This window comes from Chenopodium quinoa, unplaced genomic scaffold, assembly GCF_001683475.1.
Source record: "Chenopodium quinoa cultivar QQ74 unplaced genomic scaffold, ASM168347v1, whole genome shotgun sequence".
NCBI classification, from domain to species: domain Eukaryota; kingdom Viridiplantae; phylum Streptophyta; class Magnoliopsida; order Caryophyllales; family Amaranthaceae; genus Chenopodium; species Chenopodium quinoa.
Genome location: NW_018745684.1, coordinates 7,162,535 through 7,186,715, shown reverse-complemented (window position 1 = coordinate 7,186,715; position 24,181 = coordinate 7,162,535). Strand labels below are relative to the sequence as shown.

At 35.3% G+C, this 24,181-nt stretch overlaps 1 protein-coding gene across 3 annotated transcripts; it reads left to right on the top strand.

The window, feature by feature from the left end:
- The first annotated feature begins 15,389 nt into the window (after positions 1 to 15,389).
- LOC110718107 (thiocyanate methyltransferase 1-like) lies at positions 15,390 to 23,261 on the top strand. Of its 3 annotated transcripts, XM_021896906.1 has the most exons (8): positions 15,390 to 15,686; positions 21,091 to 21,221; positions 21,505 to 21,591; positions 21,941 to 22,041; positions 22,148 to 22,247; positions 22,401 to 22,447; positions 22,663 to 22,741; positions 23,093 to 23,261. In XM_021896906.1, exons 1-8 carry the CDS (start codon positions 15,587 to 15,589, stop codon positions 23,132 to 23,134), a joined length of 687 nt encoding a protein of 228 aa, XP_021752598.1. In that variant the 5' UTR covers positions 15,390 to 15,586; the 3' UTR covers positions 23,135 to 23,261. The 3 variants fall into 3 exon arrangements, 1 of the variants encoding a protein (XP_021752598.1); XR_002510834.1 differs by lacking the exons at positions 21,091 to 21,221; positions 21,505 to 21,591; positions 21,941 to 22,041; ... (2 more) ...; positions 22,663 to 22,741; positions 23,093 to 23,261 and adding exons at positions 16,552 to 16,708; positions 16,830 to 17,322 and having other exon boundaries at positions 15,597 to 15,686; XR_002510835.1 differs by lacking the exons at positions 21,091 to 21,221; positions 21,505 to 21,591; positions 21,941 to 22,041; ... (2 more) ...; positions 22,663 to 22,741; positions 23,093 to 23,261 and adding an exon at positions 16,830 to 17,322 and having other exon boundaries at positions 15,600 to 15,686.
- The last annotated feature ends 920 nt before the right edge of the window (positions 23,262 to 24,181 follow it).

Here is a 24,181-nt window from a genome sequence, read left to right as displayed (position 1 = left end):
TAACGTGTAACTTCTTGATCTGCATCGAAAAAATGTGAAACAATTCAGTTTGAATATATAAGATACACCAAATTAAATACTATGAGGAAAGTGAAAGATTATATAAATACTCGATCGATCAATCGAGGTAAAATTATAAAAGGGATAATAGAAGTTACTTGACCTGCTCACAAAGTGCTATGCAACTAGTCTTCCAAGAGCAATTCTCCCATCATCACCTCTAGTAACAACGGCAGTTCCAACCTGCTTATGGATAATGGATTAAATTCAAATCGTTCTATAACAAATATAGTAGAAAACAATTATTGATAAATAAGAATGTAATCATGATCAGATCATCTACTGATGCTCGGCCCTAGCTGAAGCATACTATACATTGAGTTACAGAGTATATATTCATTAGCAGTTAAACTAAACTCAAATTCTAGCTCCGTGATCATTATATTGCTTGTTTAGAGTAGTTTGGATACGCTGGCGCCTCTCACCCTTCAATTATCCCATAGTTTATTGAACACATCTATTACGAAGTAATCAGTAATTCTCCCTCCGTTTTTTTAAATAAATCACTTGGGAATGTTATAGTAAATGTAAAATGGGAACCATGAAAGAAAAAACATGTGAGAGAAGGTCTGGCAGGGGAAGGAAGGGGTAAGGGTGGTTTAAGACAACATGTGACAGACTCTAGTTAATTCTATGCCAGAAAACAAGGTCAAATCCTATTTTTCGACATAAGGTATGACTTCGCCCGCAAAACAAAAAAAAAATAAAAATGGTTTAAGGTAGAGCTTACCAAAAAACAAAATATTCCTAGGTTCGTGACAAAATTTCCTATATACTTCCTATATCAATTTTTAGCACCCATTATTTTGTATATACTCCACTCCAAGAATAATGGTTAGCTCCATTATGAGACTTTTGGAGGATGAAGCAAAGTGGAGATGGAGATCGAGGATAGATGTCAATTTTAATTTTCTATTTTTAACTACAAGCAACCACAACAAAATAACTAATCACAAGTTCCCGAACAATTTCAATGACTTATTGCAACAAAATCATGAAAATATGCCTGAATATCCCATTTGCAACTTTTCATCAATAGATACCACACCAAAAATAATGAAATTATGATTTAAAGTACATAATCAAAGTTTATATCAATGATCTTAACTCGTGTAACTCAAGTACAACATATAAATATTTAAATATATAAAATCCATAAAATTAGCCAAAAATAACAATGTTAATCAATAATAATGCTAATAAACAACTGAAAAATTATAAATGAAAATTTTCTTAAAATCTTGAATCGGCACATTATTAAAAACACCGTCAAATTCAATAATCACAAATGAATCAAAACCTTCGTCAAAAACAATAATTAGCATGCAATTTAATCAAAAAAAAAAAAAGCGACGGCAATGCAATGATATTGACATTGATGACGATACGCTTGACATCCTTACTGAAGACTTGTAAGGGACCATTTGGAGAAGTAGAAGAAGAAATCGAACGAGTCAGAGAGTCGATCAAATCCCAAATCGAATGGTATATAACAAACCAGCTGATATGGGGGAGAGGGATTGAAAAAAAAAAAGTGTGATAGAAATGGATAAGTTAGGGCGCCACTTAATATTAGGGGTGAGCGTAGCAGGAATTGTTGTAACAGGTTCCTAAAAATTGCAGGTTTCAATTCCGGAACAGGGTAGCCTGTCTTTCAAAGTAAGCTTAAGGCCTTGCTGGGATTGGGGGTAATATATTAAGGGGTAATAAAAGTCAAACTTGAAAAAACACATAAGTAATTAGAGGTGTTGTTGTAGAAGGCCTGATGTTTACAAATGAAATAAAGTAATTGTGCCATGAGGAAAGATAAAAGGTAAGCACTGATTTTGGGTTTTAATTTTTGTGTGTTATATTCCGGTTCACGTTTTACAGCAATATATACTGAGTCACTTGCCTTAATAGCATACAACCACCCTATAATCACTCCTGAAAATTCGGGAATGATTTGATACACTCAGGCTAAGTATGGAAGGTAAAAATTACAAGAATATTACAGAATGTTCTAACATATTCTAACACTCCTCCTCAAGTTGGGTCGTAGGATCTCCAACACCCAACTTGCATAATGCTCCTTCAAATGCCTGTGTAGTAACAGCCTTGGTTAGGATGTCTGCTAGTTGATCCTCTGATCGAACCAACGGTAGACTTATTACTTTTGATTCTAGGTGATCTTTAATGAAATGTCTATCGATCTCCACATGTTTTGTGCGATGATGCTGGACTGGATTTTCTGATATACGTATGGCTGCCATGTTATCACAATACAACTTACAACTCTTCTTAAGTCTGTATCCTAGTTCAATCAAGAGTTTTCTGAGCCATAGAACCTCAGTAATCCCTTTCGCAATTCCCCTGAATTCTGCCTCAGCACTAGACATAGCAACCACCTTTTGTCGTTTGCTTTTCCAGGAAACCAAATTTCCACCCACAAGAGTGAAATATCCAGATGTGGACTTTCTGCTATCACGATCTGCTCCCCAGTCTGCATCTATAAAGGCATGAAGATCTAGATGGCCATGGTTTCCATAGATAACTCCTTTTCCAGATGTTCTCTTTAAATATCTTAAGATCCGGTACACTGCTTCGAGATGTTGCTTCTGAGGTTTATGCATGAATCTACTAACAACTCCAACTGCATAAGCTATATCAGGCCGAGTATGAGACAAATATATTAGCTTTCCAACGAGTCTCTGATACTGCGTCTGATTTACTGATTTAGCTCCTTCAATAATCTGGAGCCCATGGTTCATAACCATAGGAGTGTCGGCTGGTTTACAGTCTATCATACCTGTCTCTGTCAAGAAATCCAGGATATACTTCCTTTGAGATATAAAGATACCCCTTTTGGACCTGAGTACCTCTATTCCCAAGAAATACTTAAGATTTCCAAGATCCTTCATTTCGAATTCCTTGAAAAGTTTCTTCTTTAATTGCTCTATTTCTTCTGTATCATCTCTTGTTATAACCATATCGTCAACATATATGATAAGACAGGTAATTGCAGTACCTCTCCTTTTGAGAAACAAAGTATGATCTGCATTGCTCTGTTTGTATCCGAACTTCTTCATTGCCACAGTGAACCTTCCAAACCACGCCCTTGGTAACTGTTTCAGTCCATACAGGGCTTTCTTCAGTCTGCATCCTTCACCTTTACCAAAGCCATCTGAGAATCCTGGTGGAGCTTCCATATAGACTTCTTCAGAAAGATCTCCATGAAGGAATGCGTTTTTTACATCGAACTGATACAGAGGCCAATCTTTGTTCGCTGCAACTGAAAACAACACTCTGATCGTGTTGAAGTTTGCTACTGGAGAAAAAGTTTCATCATAATCTATCCCATAAGTTTGCGTGTATCCTTTGGCCACCAGTCTTGCTTTATATCTTTCAATACTGCCATCTGCTTTATGTTTAATAGTGAACACCCATCTTCATCCCACTGGTCTTTTTCCACTAGGTATCACACACTTTTCCCATGTTTTGTTTCGGACAAGTGCGTTGATTTCTTCCTCCATTGCCTTCTTCCAGTGTTTGCTTTTTAGTGCTTCTTCAGTTGTAGTAGGGATGGACTCAGAGTAAATAGCTGCATTAAAGGCTTTTGTTGCTCGGGACAAATTCCCTTCACTAGGTCTGCTGACTGGATACTTTGATCTTTGTGCTTCAAAGTCTAGATCATACCGTTTTGGAGGAACACCTCTAGTGCTTCGGGGAGGTAGCACATATTTTTCAGAGTTTTCTTCAATCTGTTGCTCCTGGTTTTCCTCATCCCTGGTACTTTCAGAAGACATACCAGATTTTCCTTCAAAGGGAATATTAGCAGGCTCACATGAATCAGGAGTACATACCTCATTTTCATCCCTTATAGGATTCTCAGTCAGGGTGTTTGAATCATCAGGCAAGGCACCTTGTAGGCTGGATTGTAGAATGTTGTCAGTTATCTCGGTGGCTTTGCCTACTTGTTCTTTTGGATCAGGATCAACCAACTCCGGATAGGTTAGCCAACTTAGATCCTCGACTGAACCCTCCCCCTGAGATCTAAGGTGGTGATAGTAATACTCGGTTTCAACAAAGTCACAATCCATGGTAGTATAGATTCGGTTTGTGACAGGGTCAAAACATCGATATCCCTTTTAGTTGATCCCATATCCCACGAAGACACATCTAACAGCCCGGGGAGCTAATTTATTCCTACTACGTTTAGGAAGATGAACATACACAGTGCACCCAAAGACCCGGGGGGGTAATGAGTGAGCTGCGGGAACAGTAGTATGTGTTTTGAGAGTGTTTAAGGGTGTATCATAATTAAGGCTTTTGGTTGGGAGACGGTTAGTAAGGTAATTGGCTGTGGCAATTGCTTCGGGCCAAAAAAAGGCTGGAACATGGGATTCAATCATCATGGCTCTGATCATTTCAAGTAGTGTTCTGTTTTTTCTTTCGGCAACTCCATTTTGCTGTGGAGTATCAGGACAAGTAGTTTGGTGGATAAGGCCATTGTTTTTGGTAAAGGATTCAAGGTCAAGGTTTTTATATTCCCCTCCATTATCGGATCTAAGAATTCGGATTTGTGTTTGAAATTGTGTTTTAGCCATATTATAAAAAGAAATAAAGGTATCATATACAACAGACTTATTTTTCAGAAAATATACCCAACTCATTCTAGTGCAATCGTCAATAAAAGTCACATAATATAAGAAACCATGCTTATTAAATTCAGGAGCAGGTCCCCAAACAACAGAATGAATAAGGATAAAAGGAGTTTCAGTGCGATTATTACTACTAGGGTATGAATGTTTATGGCTTTTGGCCAAAATACAAGCCTCACAATCAAAATCTATTTTTGAATTCGCAAGAGAAGGGAAAAGTTTTTTTAAGTACCCTAGGGATGGATGACCTAGTCGGCGATGCCATGTCCAAAGCTGATGTTCAACCGATCCACGAACAAGCGCTGCGCTGCCCTGGTGAGACATCTGATCAACATAATACAACCCATTTTCTTCAGTACCACGCCCAATGATCTTCCCTGTTTGAGAATCCTGTACAATACATCCACTAGAGTCCATTAGAACAAAACAATTTAATTCCTTAGTTAACTGGCTAATGGAAAGCAATTTATGAGACAATTGAGTGATTTTTTGTGGGCTGATTTAACTTTTCAAGGTCCATAATGTCATGGGTCATAGTGTCAGTTGCCCCACAATCAAAAACCCATTTTCCCTTTTTGTCAACGTGACTAAGTAAACTAAGTGGCTGATTTATGGGTTTAGTTTTATTGTTCATGGACTCAAAACTACTAAGTGGATCAGTGGGCTCAAGGATTTTATTTTCCTGAATAAAATTAGTGGGCTTAGAAAGAGTGTTAAACCTCTTTCTACTGGATTCATATACCCCCTTTTCGTGGGTAGGCACGCAAAAGGTAAGGGTTTTACCTTCATCACTTTCTCTTTCTAAATGCAAACCTGATTTTGTTGTTGAAGCAGCAGCCATGGCTTCTCCTCCTTCACCATCGCCGGCGTTGTACGCCACTATGCTTGTGCTCGGCTTTTTTGCTGTACCCTTGCCTTGATTTTCTGGCCCCTTCTTCTTTCTTTCGGTCCACCATTCCGGGTACCCAATGATTTTGAAGCACCCGTCCTTTGTGTGACGAGTCCCACCACAATGAGTACATTTCAGACTCGCCCGACCGTCTTCTCGCCGGAAAGCTGGTTTTTCAGTTCTTCCCTTTGCCGCAAAGCCGCTACAATCCCTGGTGAGTCACTTGATGAGGGGTTTGTAGTGGTCTTCATTATGCCACGGCATGAGAGTTCTCTTCTGATACTAGCGTAGGCCTCTTCGGTCGTTGGAAGTGGATCTCGGTGAAGGAGGTCTCGCCGGTCCTTGTCTAGGGTCTCATTAAGCCCTGCAAGAAACTGATAAAGCCTATTTTGTTGATTTAAACGATTAAAAATTGTTTTATCCTCTGGGCAAGTCATCGGATTGGGAAGCCTTCTATCGATTTCCTTCCAAATCGCTGTGAGTTTGCTGTAATAGACCTCAATCGGGTCTGTCCTTTGTTGAATTTTATTTGCTCTGACCGTGAGGTCAAAAATCTGTAATCCATCTTTACTGCTGCCATACATTGTTTCGATTCCCTTCCATAATTCTCTTGCTGTTGGGTAATCAAGAAACTGATTTTGTAATTCCGGTTCAATATTCTCGATCACCCATGAAATCACAATCGAGTCCCGTTGAGCCCACTTGGTGTACTCGGGATCTTCATGAGGCGGTGGTGGGGCTGTGATATGGTTGAGCCTCCCCCGTCCTCCAATGCCGAGTTGCATCAACTTAGACCATTTTGTATAATTTTTGTGATTCAGTTTCTCTGAAATTTGGATGGGTTGATTTGAGGTATCAATGGTTGACTTGTTGGTGTTTAACTGTGATAACAGTTGCAATAAGTCTTCCATTGTTACTGGTTTTGAAACAATGGATTCGTTGTCGGTTTCCATGGTAAATGATGTCGCCTAAGCGTTTCCGGTCGCCGGAAAACAACCTGGCTCTGATACCAAGATAAAAGGTAAGCACTGATTTTGGGTTTTAATTTTTGTGTGTTATATTCCGGTTCACGTTTTACAGCAATATATACTGAGTCACTTGCCTTAACAGCATACAGCCACCCTATAATCACTCCTGAAAATTCGGGAATGATTTGATACACTCAGGCTAAGTATGGAAGGTAAAAATTACAAGAATATTACAGAATGTTCTAACATATTCTAACAAGGAAAAGAGAGAGATGGAGGAATTATTACTCTCATAATGAAGGTAATAGTTATCCACCCTCCCCCTAGTGTAACTATTACCCCCAAAATGAGGGTATTAGTTCCTCTTTCTTCACCTCATACCACACCATCACTATATAATTTCCCTTACAATCACACCATCACTATCTCCTCCTTTCTTATTTTCACTTTCATTTTGCTTATTTTGACTTTTATTACCCTAGTAATACATCTCTCCCAATCTAAGCATGCCCTAATAGTTACTTGATAAATTGTAATAATTTTTTATTTTTTTTTAAGAGAATGGATGTTCACAATAAAAGCTTACAACTTTAATATAGTACTACAAATATAACAAACCAACACTAATTGTCTAGAATATTTAATACAAAATTACAAATACTTATATTAATACCATTAATTAAACCTTTAAGAGTAAGATGAAAAATGAATAAGAGGAAGGAGAGAGGTAGGTGACGACTTTTATACAATTTTGATATAGGGCTTTTATATTTGGGCTTAAATGATGTTAAGTTTTCAGCAATTCTACACAATTGGAATTACTTAAAATTAGTAGAACAAAACCTAAATAGTGTATAATTCAATCAAATTATATAATAATCAATACTAGTCAAAGTATTACAATCCAAGCACCAAAATATCAAAGTAATCTGGAAATTACAAAGAAAACTCTAATGTGAAAGATACTAAAAACTTGCCTCTACTCCAAGCCAATGAAATGACCAAGAACATGAGAATACTATGGACCATGTGAGTCTTCAATACCGGATACTTGTCTAAGCCGTGTAAACACTTTCCTAAAGTGATTATTTCCCCCACCACGGTGCTTGGGTTGAACCGGAAAGTCGCTTTGAGATACAATAGACAACACTACAATCTTTGCACTAAGATTTGTAGCAAGATGATCAAATTCTCAAAAAATAACTTAATTGATAGAGTTTTCTATAAGAGATTGCAAGTTTCTTAGAGAAAAGTGTGAAGAAGAGTGAAAATCTTGGAGAGGAAAAACAGAGAGAGCAAAAGCATCTCTCGTTATTCTTTTAATTTCGCAATTAAAAGAACAATCGAAACCGCAACTGCCAGTAGGAGCGGGCGCTCCACCAGAGAAGCGGGCGCTCCTCACAAACTCGCGGGCGCGGACAGGAAAATCGCAGATTTCACCCAATTTTCTGGAGATGCCTGGCCGCGCCCATGCCTCGGGCGCGGCTTTCCGTGGCTTCCCAGCCGCGACCTCTCCACATAAAGGAGAGGGCTCTCTTCTACCACACTCTAAATTCCCAACAATTGATAGGTTCCGGTTTCGTGTACCCTAAAGGGAATCTGTACTAACAGGGTACCATACAGCAGGTTTCGAGTCCAAAATTTTATTACCCAGAACCGGAACCTGTTGCAACAGGTTTCCAATTTTATAACCCGGAACCATAGGTTCCGATTCTAGAACCTGCGGTTCGGAGCAGGTTTCGATTCCAGGTCAGGGTACCCTGAATTATTGCTCACCCCTAGTTAATATACATAGACCACTAAGGGGAACACTTTTAAGGGGGCGTTTTGTTTGTAAGTTTAGAAACTCAAGGGTAAGGGTGTATATTGATCCGTATATGACTCATATCACATCTCTAGGTATCAAATAAAAAGGAAAAACAAACTCATTCCCACAACAATTAAAAACAAGGCCTTAAGAATCAAGGTGTCAAAAATAAAGAATCGAGGTCTGGACTTCTACCATTCTAAGGGGGCATTTGGTTCGGATAATGGAAACGGAGTGGAAAGGGGAAAAAGAATTATTTAACTATTACCTTTTTATTTATTTGGTTTAACCATAGAAAGGGTATTTGTTAAGAAAAGGGTAAGGGTATATATTACCTTAAGTCTTTGAGAGGTAACAAATGAGGGGTAACCATTATCCGGTCCATAGGTAACGGTAATTGTTACCATGCATTTTAACCAAGCACACGTTAACGGTATCGGTTAATCGAATCCATTTTCAATCCACAAAATACACTAACCAAACGCCCCCTAATTTCAATCTTGATTCCAAAACCATACTACTTTGTGAACCAAACGCACCCTTAAGAATAAATGAAAATAGACTTATGAAAACAGCTAATTTGGATAAGTTTCCCTTTCAGTCCGAAGGTATTCTAGGATCGATTCTTATCTTATCCTTGTTTTCTAAAAAAAATAAAAAAATGAAGACACTACTCCAATGTCTTTTTGTCTTCATATTCAATGCAATAGTTGCACTCTATTTGTTTTTTTTACTTGTGATCCATCTGACCATCTCTAGAACAAAAGAAAGACATTTACATATACTTTATTCGTAACTAAATAGTTGCACCTCAATTTATTTATTTATTTATTTTTTATTATTATTTTTTTTTCGATATTCAATGTAATAGTTTGATCATAAATATATTGAAAATAAAATTGTGCATTGTTAATAATTATGTAAAGTTAATATTTAAATATACATATTGAAATGTTTCTAACAATCACATTATTAATAAAAGTTTTGACCTTTAAAAGAGAAATGATGCAACTATTTTAAACCAAAGGAACTTTGTACTAAGTAGCAAGCTAGGTAAGTGCATGGTGGAAGGTACTGACTTAATTCTTCATGAAAAGCATTCCACAGTAAGATAAAAACATGACAAGCACAAGGACTACGACAAATATGGCACTCGTGACCGGGAGCCAAATAGAGATACGATCTTGAAGGGTTGATCGGAAACCACTGGTGATTCCGATGTTATCTTGACATATCTTATCCAAATCACCAATTGTTGCCTCTTGAATTTCTGTCATATTTCCATGGTCAATCAGTTGTACCATGGCTTCTGAGAATAAATTTACAAAAGAAGGAGATTGATCTTTATGAAAAGCCTGTATGAAAAAATCAGACATAATATTATTATATTAAAATGATTGCATCATTATTGGATGGAACAATAGAAGCAGAAAAACTAAAGAAAAATGGATCATGTACCTAGGAAATAAAGGAAATTAAAAATGTTTGGAATCTTGAAAAAATTAAACCTCATATAAAGGATGATTCTATGGTTGCCCTTTGTAAAATAACGATCATAATTTTTAAATATAAACGATTAAGATTAAATGATTTAAAATTATTTTTATATGTTTATATTAATTAAAAATCAATTTAATTATTTTCTGAATTATTTTTCTAATTATTAATTTTCTTAATAATTAACATTGAATTTCATAAATTAATTTGAAAAAAATAATAGAAAATTAGAATGTTTAGTTTTCAAAATTTAATAATAAATTCCTATAATAAGGAAAATGAATTTTAATTACTTATAGCATTTAAAAATAATTCAAAATCGTTAATTCACAATCTTCAATATTAAAAATTGTGGTAGTCTTTCAAATGACTACCGTAGAATATGTATAATGTGTTGGTTCCTTTTAGTTTTTTCTCCAAGCTTTTCACTTTATTTAAATATTTAATTATTTAATTCTTTTTTTGTTCTTTACACTTTTGCTATTACTAGTGTTTTGTAAAGTATTTGTTAACAAAAAGAAAATTAGTAATGCCCATTATATAGAGAGGAATAAAATGAGGAGAAAGAGACATACAAAGCCAAGTCCAGAAGATCTGAAACGAAAATCTTGGACAAGGGTAAAATCATCGCAATGTTTCTTTTGGAAAAGTTTGAGATTGTGTGTACCAGCAACAACAGCATCGATACCTCCATCTTCACCTCCTTGTTGTAGCTTGTGAAGCATTACTACATCGGATTCTATTTCCATCAAATTTGATTCCGAAAGCCCCCCTTTATTAACCAACATTGATTTCACAAAGGCTCCTTGTCGATAGCCTACCTTCAACCCTTCTCTTTATAAGTCTACCAGGCTCTTTACATTGCCATCTGAACGTCGAGTTGATAGTGATGATGATGAAGTTTGGCGGAGTGTGTAAGAAGCTATTGTGAGGAGTAACACCATAAGCACTAGTATAATCACTATCACTGCATTTTGGAAATTACAAGTTTTAATTTTGATAAGAGTATAAAGCATATTCCAGGGTCTCAACCATCAGCTTAAGCTTTTGGTAAGCGATCACATTCTTGAACCACACTGTAACCTCTTTATTATGTGATGAACATTATTTATATTCACCCACCATAATCTAAAGACAAAATTTATTGAACATTTCACAGTAAACCATGAATATTATGTCACAAATAAAAATACATTACACTGACAATCAAATAACACGGAGATAAAGAATATTATTTAACAATGTGTTTTTTATAAAGTAGTATCATGTTCATTGCTATTAATAGCTTTATGTTCTTTTTTTATATCTCTTATGTTCTTTTATCACGTTCATTACATCTTAACAACATGTTTTTTTCACTTTAGATATATGTTCTTTACAATTTTATATCATGTTCTTTTCACTTTAACTAAATATTCTTTACATTTCTATACAATGTTATTTCCGCTTTTTTTTTTTTTTTTTTTTTTTTTTTTTAAACGGATGTACATCCGCCTACATGAACCAAAGGGAAAAAAAAGTATTACTCCTTAAATGCCCCAGAAAAAGAAATAATAAACCCTAATTTAAGATATTTTGTTCCCCTAAAAAATACTCAGTAAAATTAAGGTCGTTTATGTCGGTTTGGGAATAGGGTTGTGTTTTCTCTCAAATTATATATACATAGGCAACTGTATATTTTGATCATTCGCAAAATTTTGATTGAACATTCAATTTGGCGAAAACAATCAATCAATATGGATGATTCAAGAAAGCAAGCTATTGATGTAAGCCCTCTAAATATTATCGATGTTAAATTTGTTTTAATTATTTTTTTTTTTTTTTTTTTTTTTAATATGAGTTTGTTTTGATTGAATTACTCGTCTCGTCTCAAATTTACAACTTAGCCTCTAATTTTTTAAAAATTAGTGAATGTAATAAAATTTGTTATTATAATATTTTTTGTATCTAATTTATGATTTTATTAGCGTTGAATTTCGTTTAAATTGTTTTCTGATTTAATGATTTGCAGTACGTATACTTTTCCGTGATCAATTTTTTATTTTATGATGCTATTGCTAACACTTGAAAGTAATTTTTTGATTTTTGTTTGAAGGTTATAAACGATGATCCTTTAAAAGTGGTTGAAATATTCGGAGTTGCAAAGACGAGGAGTTTGTACGAAGATGCAATACATAAAGCCAGTAAATCCGATGATTGAATAATTAAGACATTGTGTTTGAAATATGCTACACTTGAGACGAGCTTACGAGAACTTGTCGTGCTCGGGCAATTTATTTGTATGCCTGCGCGTATTTTAATCCTGAAACAGATCCTGATTTTTGGACTCAATGGCTCGAGTTTGAAGAACAATTTGGGCGTGAAGATACAATGAGAGAAATGATTCGTATTAAGCGAAGTGTACTCACCATATTTAAACCAATTGTTAATATAACTCCTGAATTACTACTTAATAATGAGCTTTTATTATAACCTTTTGGAACCTTGACTTTAGAAGAAAGAAACATGTGATGAGGACTTGATTATTTTCAATGGGAATGGTTTTGGAACTTTTATCTGATCTGTTTTATTTCTGCTATATTAGTGATTTGTTTTGGTTGATTCCTTATTTACTGATAATACTTGTTGATGTGTAATTTCTTGTTCAATTCAGTCCCAAAAAAATGAACTTATCCTTGTGTATGAATTTCTGCCTAATGGTAACCTTGATCAGAATCTGCATACAGATTCGGATGCTTTTCGTGTGCTTACCTGTAAACAAAGGCTGAATTGGTATAGCTTCTGGTCTTACATACTTGCATGAAGAATATAATGCAACAGGCAGGTCATTCATAGGGATGTTAAAGACTTGTAATGTGATGCTTGATTCGGATTTTAACCCTAAACTTGGTGATTTTGGATTGGTTGAGGTCTATGACCGAGATTCTAGATTGAGGAAACCGACTATTCTAGCTAAGACAATGGGGTACTTAACCCCGGAGTATCTTCACTAATTAAGGTACAAGTTTCTATAGGAGATTAGTGTTCTTAAGCCATGATTTCGGATGTTAGTTAGTTTGTCCTAGTCTTAGATTTTCTTTATTTCTACTAGAACTTTTGATTGCAGTTCGGCATCAAGTCTACTATCATGGTTTATATTTGCTTGATGATTTCATTCATGAACACTTAATCATGTGAATAAGCATTCTCAAGTGAAACCTGAAGTAACCTGTCTTTGTAGCATGCTTCTGCTTTCCTGCAAAGCACCCTGAAGTAAGGGTTGATTTAACTTGTAAAAGTTACCCAGGTTGCTTAGAGTTTTTGAATGAACTAGTTTATTTAATTGCTACTTCTATATGTTTGCAGTGTAATGAATAACGATTGCTGATGGTAGTAACTTGTTTCAAACTTCTGAATTTTCTAAGTATGATACACTTTATAATATAAGAAGGCAAAGATGACTCAAACTAGAAAAGTATTCACATTTCCAAAGTGAGGATTATGTCTACTAATTATCTTTCGATTTCTAATTTTAATTCTTGGCGTAAAGAGTCGTAAAGGACAATGATGAAGACAAGATTTGATCCCAAATTTGATCTTCCCGATGGCCTAAAACTTAAGACCATAGATACCCCTTATTAAGTGCTTATTCCTTTCTTTTCCCCAATTATATAAGGGCATATTATTCTGATTCCATTGATGTCATTCATGATATAAGCTTCACTTTGATTTTTTTTTTTTTTTAATAAAGCTTGTACAAATGTGCAATTAACATTGGTCTTCTAGTGTAGAGCTCTTTGGTCTCTGAAAAGACAGTCCCGGAAGTAAATTAATTAATTGCCTATTAATGAAAACATACCTGATTTGTCAGCTAGAAAGCAATAGGATAGTAGATTAATTAGATTGTTTAGATTATAAAATATTAATAATAATGTTGCCAAAAAAGGGAATATGTGTGTTTTTTTTTTTAAATAGTAAGGACGGTTTTCCCTTTTCCTACTTTTGGATTTTGTAGACTTATTTATAGAAATCATAGCATATGCCAGTGCACGGGCTAAATAAACAAAGACTTCTATATGGTCAATTAATGAGCTATTATATTTTATAGTAGTTTATTGGTTGTCTTATTATTTCAACTAAATTTGCACCAAAAATAATTGAGGTTATACGTGTCTAGAGATTAAAGGTTAATTAGGGGTTACTAGTGGTTAATGATGATGACTTTTAATTGGTAATCAAGGAGATAAGAAGGGTGGTTAATTGTATTTTTATTTGTTAAAATATGGATAGTTTTTGGTCTTTTTTTATTATTCAATTCAATGTAAAACCGATTATCATGCTTGCACAAAATAAAAGAAGTTTTTTAAGTAATGCGAGATAAGAACAAAGCTTCCCTGTTTTCTCATTCGTGCAAATGAACAAATAAAATCTAATTTGTTCAATCATACAAATTCAAAGAAAGCAATTGGTTGTACTTCTATATACCTTGCAAGGTGAAGTGCACACAATGTCAATGAAGATGTGAGTGTTTGGGACGAACCTAACTTTCACATGTGACGTAGGTGCATGATTTAATAACTTTAGTTTTAATCTTTTAATGACTAGCTATTATACAAAGAATATAAAATGATCTAGCATTATTGACCTATTATTTTAATAACTTTAGTTTAATCCAAGTTCAGGAAGCTACAAATCTAGCTACAATCAATTCTTATGGCCTATTACCAGTTCTCACATATATACATTAGTGACATTACTACTTCTCCTTGAAGAATGTTGAAATTAATAACTAGCTAAGTTTTCAGGAAAACAAAAGCTCAAATACGATTATTTCGAGGCATTAAAAAAATGACTACCTTATTATATCACTACTTATATTATTACTACATACAATAAAGTATGATAAGCTGTGCTAAGTTTGTATAAGTTCAATAATTAAAAATCAAGTGTAGAACCAAGTTTTAAACGCCGTTTATGTGATTAATTATTAAGAAGATTGTACCATACATAGAAAGGGAAAAAATATTTAAATTATTTTTCTTTGTGACAATTTATTGATCTTTGTACGTTTGTTATTTATATACTAATTTTGACTATGTATTTCTAATAATATAATTTATAAATGTTATGATGGAAACTATCATGGAGTAGATTCAATTTCTCTTAATGCATAATTGCAATATAGTAAAATGATCATAATTAACAGTGCATGATCATTGTGCTAGATATGACTAAATAGCGGAATTATATACTCTAAAATAAAATTTTGAGTGATGAAAATCAAGAAATTTAAGGAGATGAAGATTTAGGTCTCTATCGGAAGAACAAAAAATTTACGTGTGAAGGAGAAGATAAGAAAAAATAATTTCCTTGAGGTTTAATTCGATCTTCCAAGATCTTAGGAATCTGAGGTGGGAAGCAATGCCTAAGCTACTCCACCACCTCAATGTCAAAATTTATGCAATGCTAAATTCGAACAACAAGACTTGTTGATTGGTCTTCGAAAATTAAACTTAAGACTCAAGAGTAACACAATATTATTGTTTCAAAAAAAAAAAAAAAAAAAGTAACACAATATTATATACTGTATAATAAACTATACACTAAGGCAGGTGTATGTAATAAAATATTAACCTCCATTAGAACGATAACTTAGCTATAAATAGCACTCATTTATGTCTAAGTCTTTCACAAATACAATCACAAAAAATAACAAATATAAAAAATAAAATAAAAAAATCATAAGATGGAGAGTGCTAACAAGAATAATGGAGATGTGAATGTTGTTGATCATATGAATCAACACTGGGAGTCAATGAGACAATTCCTTCATTCTCAAACCACCGGTATGTGTTACCCCTTCGATCACTCCATATATTTCACGTATGTCACAAATCAAAATTTATATGAAGTACAAGTATATGTTTATAAGTCATCTTTTCCTAGTTCATTGATGTTTTTCTTCCTGTATAGGCGTGTTTATCTTGAGTATGTCGAAAAAAATGCATATACACAATAACACAATCTAAAGCTAGAATATAAGATGAGCTGCCTTATTGTGGTGGATTACATTAGTTACATACATCCTTTATTCAAATCGTATATATTATTATTACTAGTAAGCTAGCTAATTAATACTCGTACTATAGCTTGATCTTATATTACACTATAGTATTCGATGATGTTTAATGAACATGGCTAAGACTAGGAGTAGCAATTATTTTTTCAAGGATGAAAACACGAATCACATATATATTCGTCATGCATGAGTGGAATGAACAATCTAAACCATCTATCAATCCAGATTTTATGAAATATAAAGCATTGTACAAGTTATATCCCAATAATTGCAATATTGATTAGCGTATTTATTTGGAAAAATTCATGGGAATAATCCCACCTTTCACCCGTTCGTTTTTAATAATCCCACCTTTCAATTATTTTTCAATAATCCCACCTTTAGGTAACTTTTATTTTTATTGGTCCTTACAGGTTACCTCACCTGTTTTAGCCGGTTTTAGGCCTACGTGGAATTTAACGGTTACTTATTTTTTAATTTTTTTATTTGTTTGTTTAAAAGTGTCACGTCCCTTAGTTGATTTCTCTTCTTCTTCTTTCTCTGTTTCCTCTCTTCCTTAAAACACCATTGTTGGTCGCAAATTCCCCTATCAAATTCATCTCTTCTCAGTGAAATTTGGTTGCAATGGGTAGTCGTAGGCACGTTGGTTCAAGTGAATCATCTTCGTCAAGGTCGTTTGGTTGGGGTTTGCCAAAATTGAAGTGCAAATGCGGTGTTGAAGCCGTAATTCGGAGGGTGAGGAATGGCGATAATGTGGGTAAGAAGTTCTACGGATGCCCTAACTGGCCTGTAAGTGTGGTTGGAAGTAACAAATTTTTTGTTTTTGGAATTGAACTTGTAAGATTATTCAATTGGAAAAACCAAATTAGGGCTTTCAAATTAATTTGATTTTGGGATTTTTTTTTTACAGGAGGGTGATTGTGGGTTCTTTCAGTGGGTTAATGCTAACAATATGGACCTTGAAGATCTACGATTCCAGGTTTTTGAAAAAGATACACAAGTTGCTGAAAAGGAGATTGAAATTGATTTCATAAAGGAGCAGTTGAAAAAAAATTGAGAAGAATTTGGATATTAAAGAGGATGAGTTGAATGATACAAAAATGGAGCTTTGCCACACTAGAATTGAACAAATGAAGGCGGCAAGGAATGAAAAAACTTTTCCATTGCTCTGTTTGTGTCATGGATTTTCTTTGCTTTTCTGTTAGTGTATTTGAAGGCATGACAGTGATATTGAGTGGAGATGATAGTAGGTTAGACTCATTAAGCTTGTTTAGGTTTGGACATGATTTTATATTTTGCATTTGTGACATGTAATATGGCTTTGAAAAAACCTTTATAGTAGCAAGGCATGTTACTGTAACAGTGAATTAATGGAAGTTATTATTACATTGATTTGCTTTCAACTTGAATTATGTTGGTGAAGTTGTTATGTTGAACAAATTAAGTTGGTGAAGTTGTTATGTTGAACAAAATAGCTTGCAAATGGTCTGGCCAACAAACACAAAATGAACACTACCATGGTTCACTGCATTACACAAAATGAACACTGCCATGGTTCATTGCATTACATTGTAATATGCCCAAAAACAATAAAAACTGTTGTCAAAAGATTACATAAATAAAGTACCAACACTTAATTACTTAATTACACCAAAATGAGTTATTGTTCATGCCACTACTTAGATGACTACTGAGTTGGTTGATGCAAGGTCGAACGTTGACTCTCTTGACTGCACTGGAACCAGTCCATAGCTGTTCTTGATGATCTTCTTCTCCTGTCATTGCCTTGGGTCTGCAAACAGATACAGTAGCATATTAGCATTAGTAAGACATTAGTTGCAAGCAAAATGAGACACACTAATAGTGCCAACATAAAGGCACTCACATTAGTGATTGCAGATCCATCTGATGCAATGAAGACACCTACACCTGCTGGGACCTGGTTCCTTCCTTTGCCCCTAATTCCACCCCTGGCCCTTCCTACTCCCCTGTTCCCACTTGAAGCACCTCTGCTAGAGCCAGCAACATGTGAACCCCTTCCTCTTCCTGTCCCAGCATTGGCAGCAACACCTCCTCTACCCCTTCTACCCCTTGATCCCCTACCCATAAAAATTGTTCTTCCCCCTCTACCAAGTATGGTAGGTTGAGAAGTTAGGGAGTGGTGGGTTGTATCAGCCTGAGTGGATTGCACAGATGCAGCTGTAGGTTCAGCATCCTTGCGAGGCCTCCCTCTTCCCCTCTTTGGAGCAGGATCAGCTGGCTGCACATTGTCCTTGTTAAGGCACTTCCTTTTGTTATGCCCTTTCAGTTGGCAGACAGAACAAGTCATTTCAATCCCTGTTCTTGTCAAAGAACCAGATTTGTTGGGGTTCTCATTTGGATCTTTAATTCGATTTTTTCTTGGCCTCCCTGGACCAATTTTGATTGGTGGAGGATCAATAGGCATGGACACTACTGGACAGTGCCTTTCACCTTGAATTGGTGGAATACAACCTATCATGAAGAACCACTCCCAGCTGGAGTTGTTTTCACCTTCAACAACAACCCAGCACACTGGGAACATCTAGTCATTACTGTCCCTGCCAACAGCAGCCAACAGTTGACCCCCCAAAAAGGTCTTGAGAAAACAGGCATCTACTTCCAACACCTTCCTACAACCTTGAATCCACCCATTTCTCAAAGCTTCAAAACAGATGAACAACCTCTGGAACATTGGTGGGAAAGCCTGCTTTTCAATGTCAGTGACAAGCTCCAATTCTGTTCCAGGACTGCATTCCTCTATTGCCTTCAAATACCCACCTAGCTTGTTGTAGTGGTCATGCATTGACCCATGTAACAGTCTATGGGCATTGTACTTGACTCTATAGGCAAAGTATCTAGTCACCAACATCCTGTATGCCTTCCTTATACACTCAATAATGTCTTTTGCTGGCCAATGTGGCCTAGTTTTGAACACATCTAAATATTGCTTTGCAACAAAACTTGATTTGAGTTGCCTGTTCCTCTTCATATTTCTCTGACAACTGTGAAGTCCTTTCACTGTCTTCACAACTATTGTAGCCCTCCTACTATCCCAGGAAGCATACACATAGAATGGACAGCTTCCTCTGCATTTCACACCTAACCTCTGTGATCTTTGTTTGTTACTCACAACAATACTCACATCTCTGCCCTGCAACACAGCATACTTAGCTACAGCATCCTTGAAATCATCTCTGTTTGAAAATTTCTGCCCAACTTTCCACTCAAAACTTGAAAAATCTGTTTGTTTAGACACCAACAAACCTAGTCTTTTTCTCCTTCCAAGAATCAAATCTTCCTCACCACTATCAGGTGGGGTATGTATTTCATCATCACTCTCTTCATAATCACTCTGGGGGCCAGAAGGTTCACCACCTAAATCTTCCCCAACATCTGTCCTGTTTACAGCCTCCTCCTGTAGTTTAATTCCCTGAGCTGCTTCAATTTGTATTTTTCTTGCAATATCAACAAGCTGGGCAGTTGTATCCCTTACCCTTTGCCTAGCTATGTTGTACTCTTCATCCCCACTGTCAGACTGATATTGAAGCTCCTCATTCAAGATCTCTTCACTCTCCTTCTCATAATCATCCTCTACCTCCTCAGAAGCATAATCATCTTCAACTAAAACATCACCACCATCTTCCCCACTGTCATCTGAGTCTTCCCCACTGTCATCTGTACCCACTTCTCCAAAGAAAGGCTTGCTACTAACTCCTTTGCCTTTGTCAACCAGTGGGTTATAACTAGGGTCAACTGTGTCACTATCACTGCTATATTCTGGTATCAAATCATTAATGGGGATAGGGCTTTCAGGCCTTGCATCTTCCCACTCAAAAGTGTTTACAGGGTCATTTTCTGGAGCTTGGTGAACTATTTCAGGTGTTCTATTAGGGTTTATAACATATTTTATTCTACATGTACTTTTGTTAGATGGGGAAATGGTTGGTGGAATGGTAATAAGTTCAGTGGGAGCATTTTCTGTTGGCTTTAGTGAGCTGTCAAGGGCTTTATGGGAAGTTTCAACAAGGGCTTTTTGGGAAGGTGGTCCCCTCTTTAGTGGAAGTTTTTTGGCTCTCACGGATTTGGGTTGGGTCTTCTGTTTTGAGGAGGCAGGTTGTAGTTCTTTGGGAAAGAGAATTGGGTCATTTTCACAGTGCATAGCATAAACCTCCACCCCCCTATGCTTCTCTGCTACCCTTATCATTTCCCTCATACTGTCATCATCTGTGACCCTCCTCAACCCATCCTCCATACTCAGTCCAGGAACTAAGTATAAAAACCCCTGAATTCTACCATCATATCTAGCACACTTCATAACCAACTCCACAAGATAAAAAGAGCATAGTTCATCAGGGTCTACATTAAAGGTTCTGTTTTGCCCATTCATATAACACAACAATCCATTACCACGCTACTAAAACACCCCTCCATGCCACATTTTCAAGGTTATTTTACTACAACCCATACCTAAGTTCACAGCAACTATAACACAATTAACATTCAACAAAAACCAACAACATAGCACAACAAAAACCTAGCATTTAGGTTTCGAAATCAAATCACATAAACCGACAAAAAAATCACAACATAACACAAATAAACAACAATTCGCAACAATAAGTATCAAATACATTGCAATCATATAGAAAAATCATCAATTTCGGGTTAAGGTTCGACATTTACTTCGAAATTTAGCAAATTTTCAGGCGGAAATCAGGGTTCGAAAAAACTTACCTAAAATGGGGTTCTTCGCTATTCAATTTTTACCAACGATGGAAGCTTCACAATTAATGGCACCGTACTCAAGTTGTTGAAGCTTCAATTATGGCGGATGAGATTTTTTACAGAGCCTCTGTTCAAGTGAGTAATGAGGGAGGGAGGAATTCTACAGACATTAACGTGGGTAGTTGGAAGGAGAGAGAGATGACATGGCATGTTTTAGGGGGGAAATCAGACTACCCAAGTACACGTCACAATTGCTTACCTTCTTAGCCGGTTTCAAGTTAGATGGGTCCAACAAAAATAAAAGTTACCTAAAGGTGGGATTATTGAAAAATAATTGAAAGGTGGGATTATTAAAAACGAACGGGTGAAAGGTGGGATTATTCCCATGAATTTTTCCTATTTATTTGGCTTAATACTTAATTCAGGTGGGTGGCAAAAATGTTGGGAGGAAGACCGCACTCCATGGGATTTGGGGCATGTAACTCCTGTAATCCAGCACCTTGTTCAGACTGATGCCCTTCCTAAGGGCAGGATCCTAATACCCGGGTGTGGCAGGGTGAGTTCTTTATAATATCACCGTTGAGCTTTACTAATTCCGACATCGAAATAAATGTAGTACAATTAACAAAATTGTATATGACAATGAATCAAGTGACATACGACTAAAGTTGATGAACACTTTGAGCTTAATATAGTACGTACGTGAAGTTAACTTTGAGACCGATTCTAATTTAGTATGTACAGCCGAGTTTAAATTATAGTTAATCTCTAAAATTTGTAGTAAAAAGTAACGATATTTCTACGTGCATGTTGTCATGGATCATGCATGAAACCAACAGGGTTATGATGTCATAGCAATGGCCAGCTCTCAGCGCAATGTTGTTGGACTTGATTTATCTGAAGCTGCCATTACCAAAGCAAAAAAGGTACTACGTTTAATATTTATGCAATTAAATTTATTAATTAATTATATTGTTGGCTCTTTTAAGTTTTTTACTTCTTTATAGACTATACTTATTTTCTGTTTTACATATGTTAGGTTATTCGTACCTTATTTATTCCCCAAATTATACTCAACAAAATTTTAATATATTGTTTTATATTAAAATTGGCCGAGTTAAAAAGGCTATCTTCAATTCTGTAAATTATTTAACAAACTTTTTTAGAATTTGATCCAATATATGTATGTATTTCAATTATTAGAAAGGGTAGCTAGTTTGAATACATAACATGTACGTTAAGTCTAATTTGCTTCCTTGTTGTAACATCAATTAGCTTGCGGCTTCATCAGCAAATGCCAACTCTACGACTTTCATCGTCGACGATTTCTTCACTTGGCAACCAAATGAGCCCTTCGAGCTCATTTTTTACTACACGTAAGTAGTTGCATACAAATTATCTGATCAAAATTTTAGGCATTCCGAAAAAATAGCTAGAATAACAATGACTAGTAGCCTCCATCGGATCTATATATATGTGCAGATTCTTTTGTGCCATTGACCCAAAGACGAGGCCAGCGTGGGCTAGTCGCATGGCTGAGCTACTCAAACCAGATGGAGAACTTCTAATCCTCATGTTTCCGGTACAATTTTTAACTTTTTTTACACTCTAAAAAAATGATTAATCTTCTCTCTTTTATTTTTTTAATTATTATATCATTATGATTTATAGTCAATTATAGAGCATTTAATTTTGGTAATTAAACACTGACTTTTATTTCAATTTTTTTTGGCAGATTAGTGATCATGTTTGTGGACCACCTTATAAAGTATCTGTTTCAGAGTAATTTTTCTATTACAATATATTATTATTATTATTATTATTATTATTATTATTATTATTATTATTATTATTGTTGTTGTTGTTAATACTTATTTGGAGTTTTTACAATGATTATAAAAATAATTATTTCATCTTTTATTGTTCCTATTACTAGTATTATATTTTGTAATGTCTTTGTGTATAGAAATTAAAATTTATGATGACGTTGCATGCAGCTATGAAGAAGTGCTTGCTCCTTTTGGGTTTAAGGCTATTTCCATAACAGAAAACGAGCATGCAATTGAATTTCGCAAGGTACCTTTACAACTTCTATAGCAAATCATACATCCTTAGTTATTGTATTCCTTCTATAGAGGGACACCTTTCATCATACACACGGGTGGGTGTGTATTAGTACACTCTACCATATGTAAAGAACCAATGAAGTGTTGGCTCACTTGGTAATAAGCTTCTTACCTTAAATCCAAGAGGTTTGAGGTTCGAATTACCAAGTGAGGGTGCTTGGGGATAGGGATTCCCTTACCCTCCCCTCTACTCCTAAGTGACTGGCTTGCAATGACAAAAGTCATATAAAAATTCCTTAATGTATTGACTATGGAAACTTGAAGATTGACTATATTGTTATATGATGATTATATGTTTCAGGGTTATGAAAAACTTGGTAGGTGGAAGAGGACATCAAACTAAGAACCTTTTCCTATTGTGCTGCTTGATGAGATCAGAAGCTGAATCAGCATATTAAATGACCTGGCCATGTAGCCTATATATGCTTTGTTTGTATTTTAAAGTATTTTAATGTTGCTGTACGTCTTTCTGAAGTTATTGATAATAAAATGTTGTATGCTCTTTCTTATATTACACAAAGTAAGATCAATCCGAATTGATTGTCATGATGTGTTGATAATGTAATTTGAACTAGTGTGCAATAACTATATATATCATAGGGGTAATATAATATCCTACATGATTGTATATGCATGGTTTTTGTTTGTGATATAGCAAGAAATACATACTACTTATATTTTGTGTGCTCGACTACTGATCATTAAAATTGGGCGATACATATATGTTAGATTAGTAACATTAACAATTTATATAATTTATATTTATTAACAACAAAAAAAAAAAATTACAAATGGTTAAAATTGTATATTGCAAATATGTCTGGTTAAAGTGTGGCGTTCAAAAAAATAGAGAGGGTATATCTTTAAGCATCATATTAAGTATATGGTATTGCCTTTTTATTTCCAAAGAAATAGTTACTTTACCCTATTTCAATCATAAACATTATTGATCTCATTCACATAGGGATGTCAGTTTGGGGAAGAGGGGGCAAGTAGGAGACCTGCTCCAGTGGGGCGGGACAGGGATGGGTCTCAGTTTGGCAGATGGTGGGGCGGCCATGGGTGATGGAGCGGGAGTGGATTTAAGGTTGTACCTGCCCCATTCCCGCCCCACTTCGTACCCACCCCATACCCACATCTATATATTTTTAAAAACAAAACTATACACTTTTATACTATTTTATAAGAAAATTATGTAAAATAAAATAGTAAACATAATACTTTGTAATACACTTATATTAATATATTATAAACGGAAAAATGTGTAGTATCAACAATAATTTTTTTTTATTTTAATATATATTAATTAGGTAGGATTGTGTATTTGGAAGGCGGGAATTAGACGAGTTTTGGGTGGGGATTTGGTGGAGGTGGATATCCAAATGGAGGG

What these genes read in the sequence shown, in the direction of transcription:
- LOC110718107 (XM_021896906.1), top strand. Translation starts at nt 15,587, where the DNA reads ATGGAGAGTGCTAACAAGAATAATGGAGATGTGAATGTTGTTGATCAT. An exon ending in GAGCTCATTTTTTACTACAC is followed by an intron (nt 22,042 to 22,147) that starts GTAAGTAGTTGC and finishes ATATATGTGCAG; the next exon opens with ATTCTTTTGTGCCATTGACC. An exon ending in ATGCAATTGAATTTCGCAAG is followed by an intron (nt 22,742 to 23,092) that starts GTACCTTTACAA and finishes TATATGTTTCAG; the next exon opens with GGTTATGAAAAACTTGGTAG.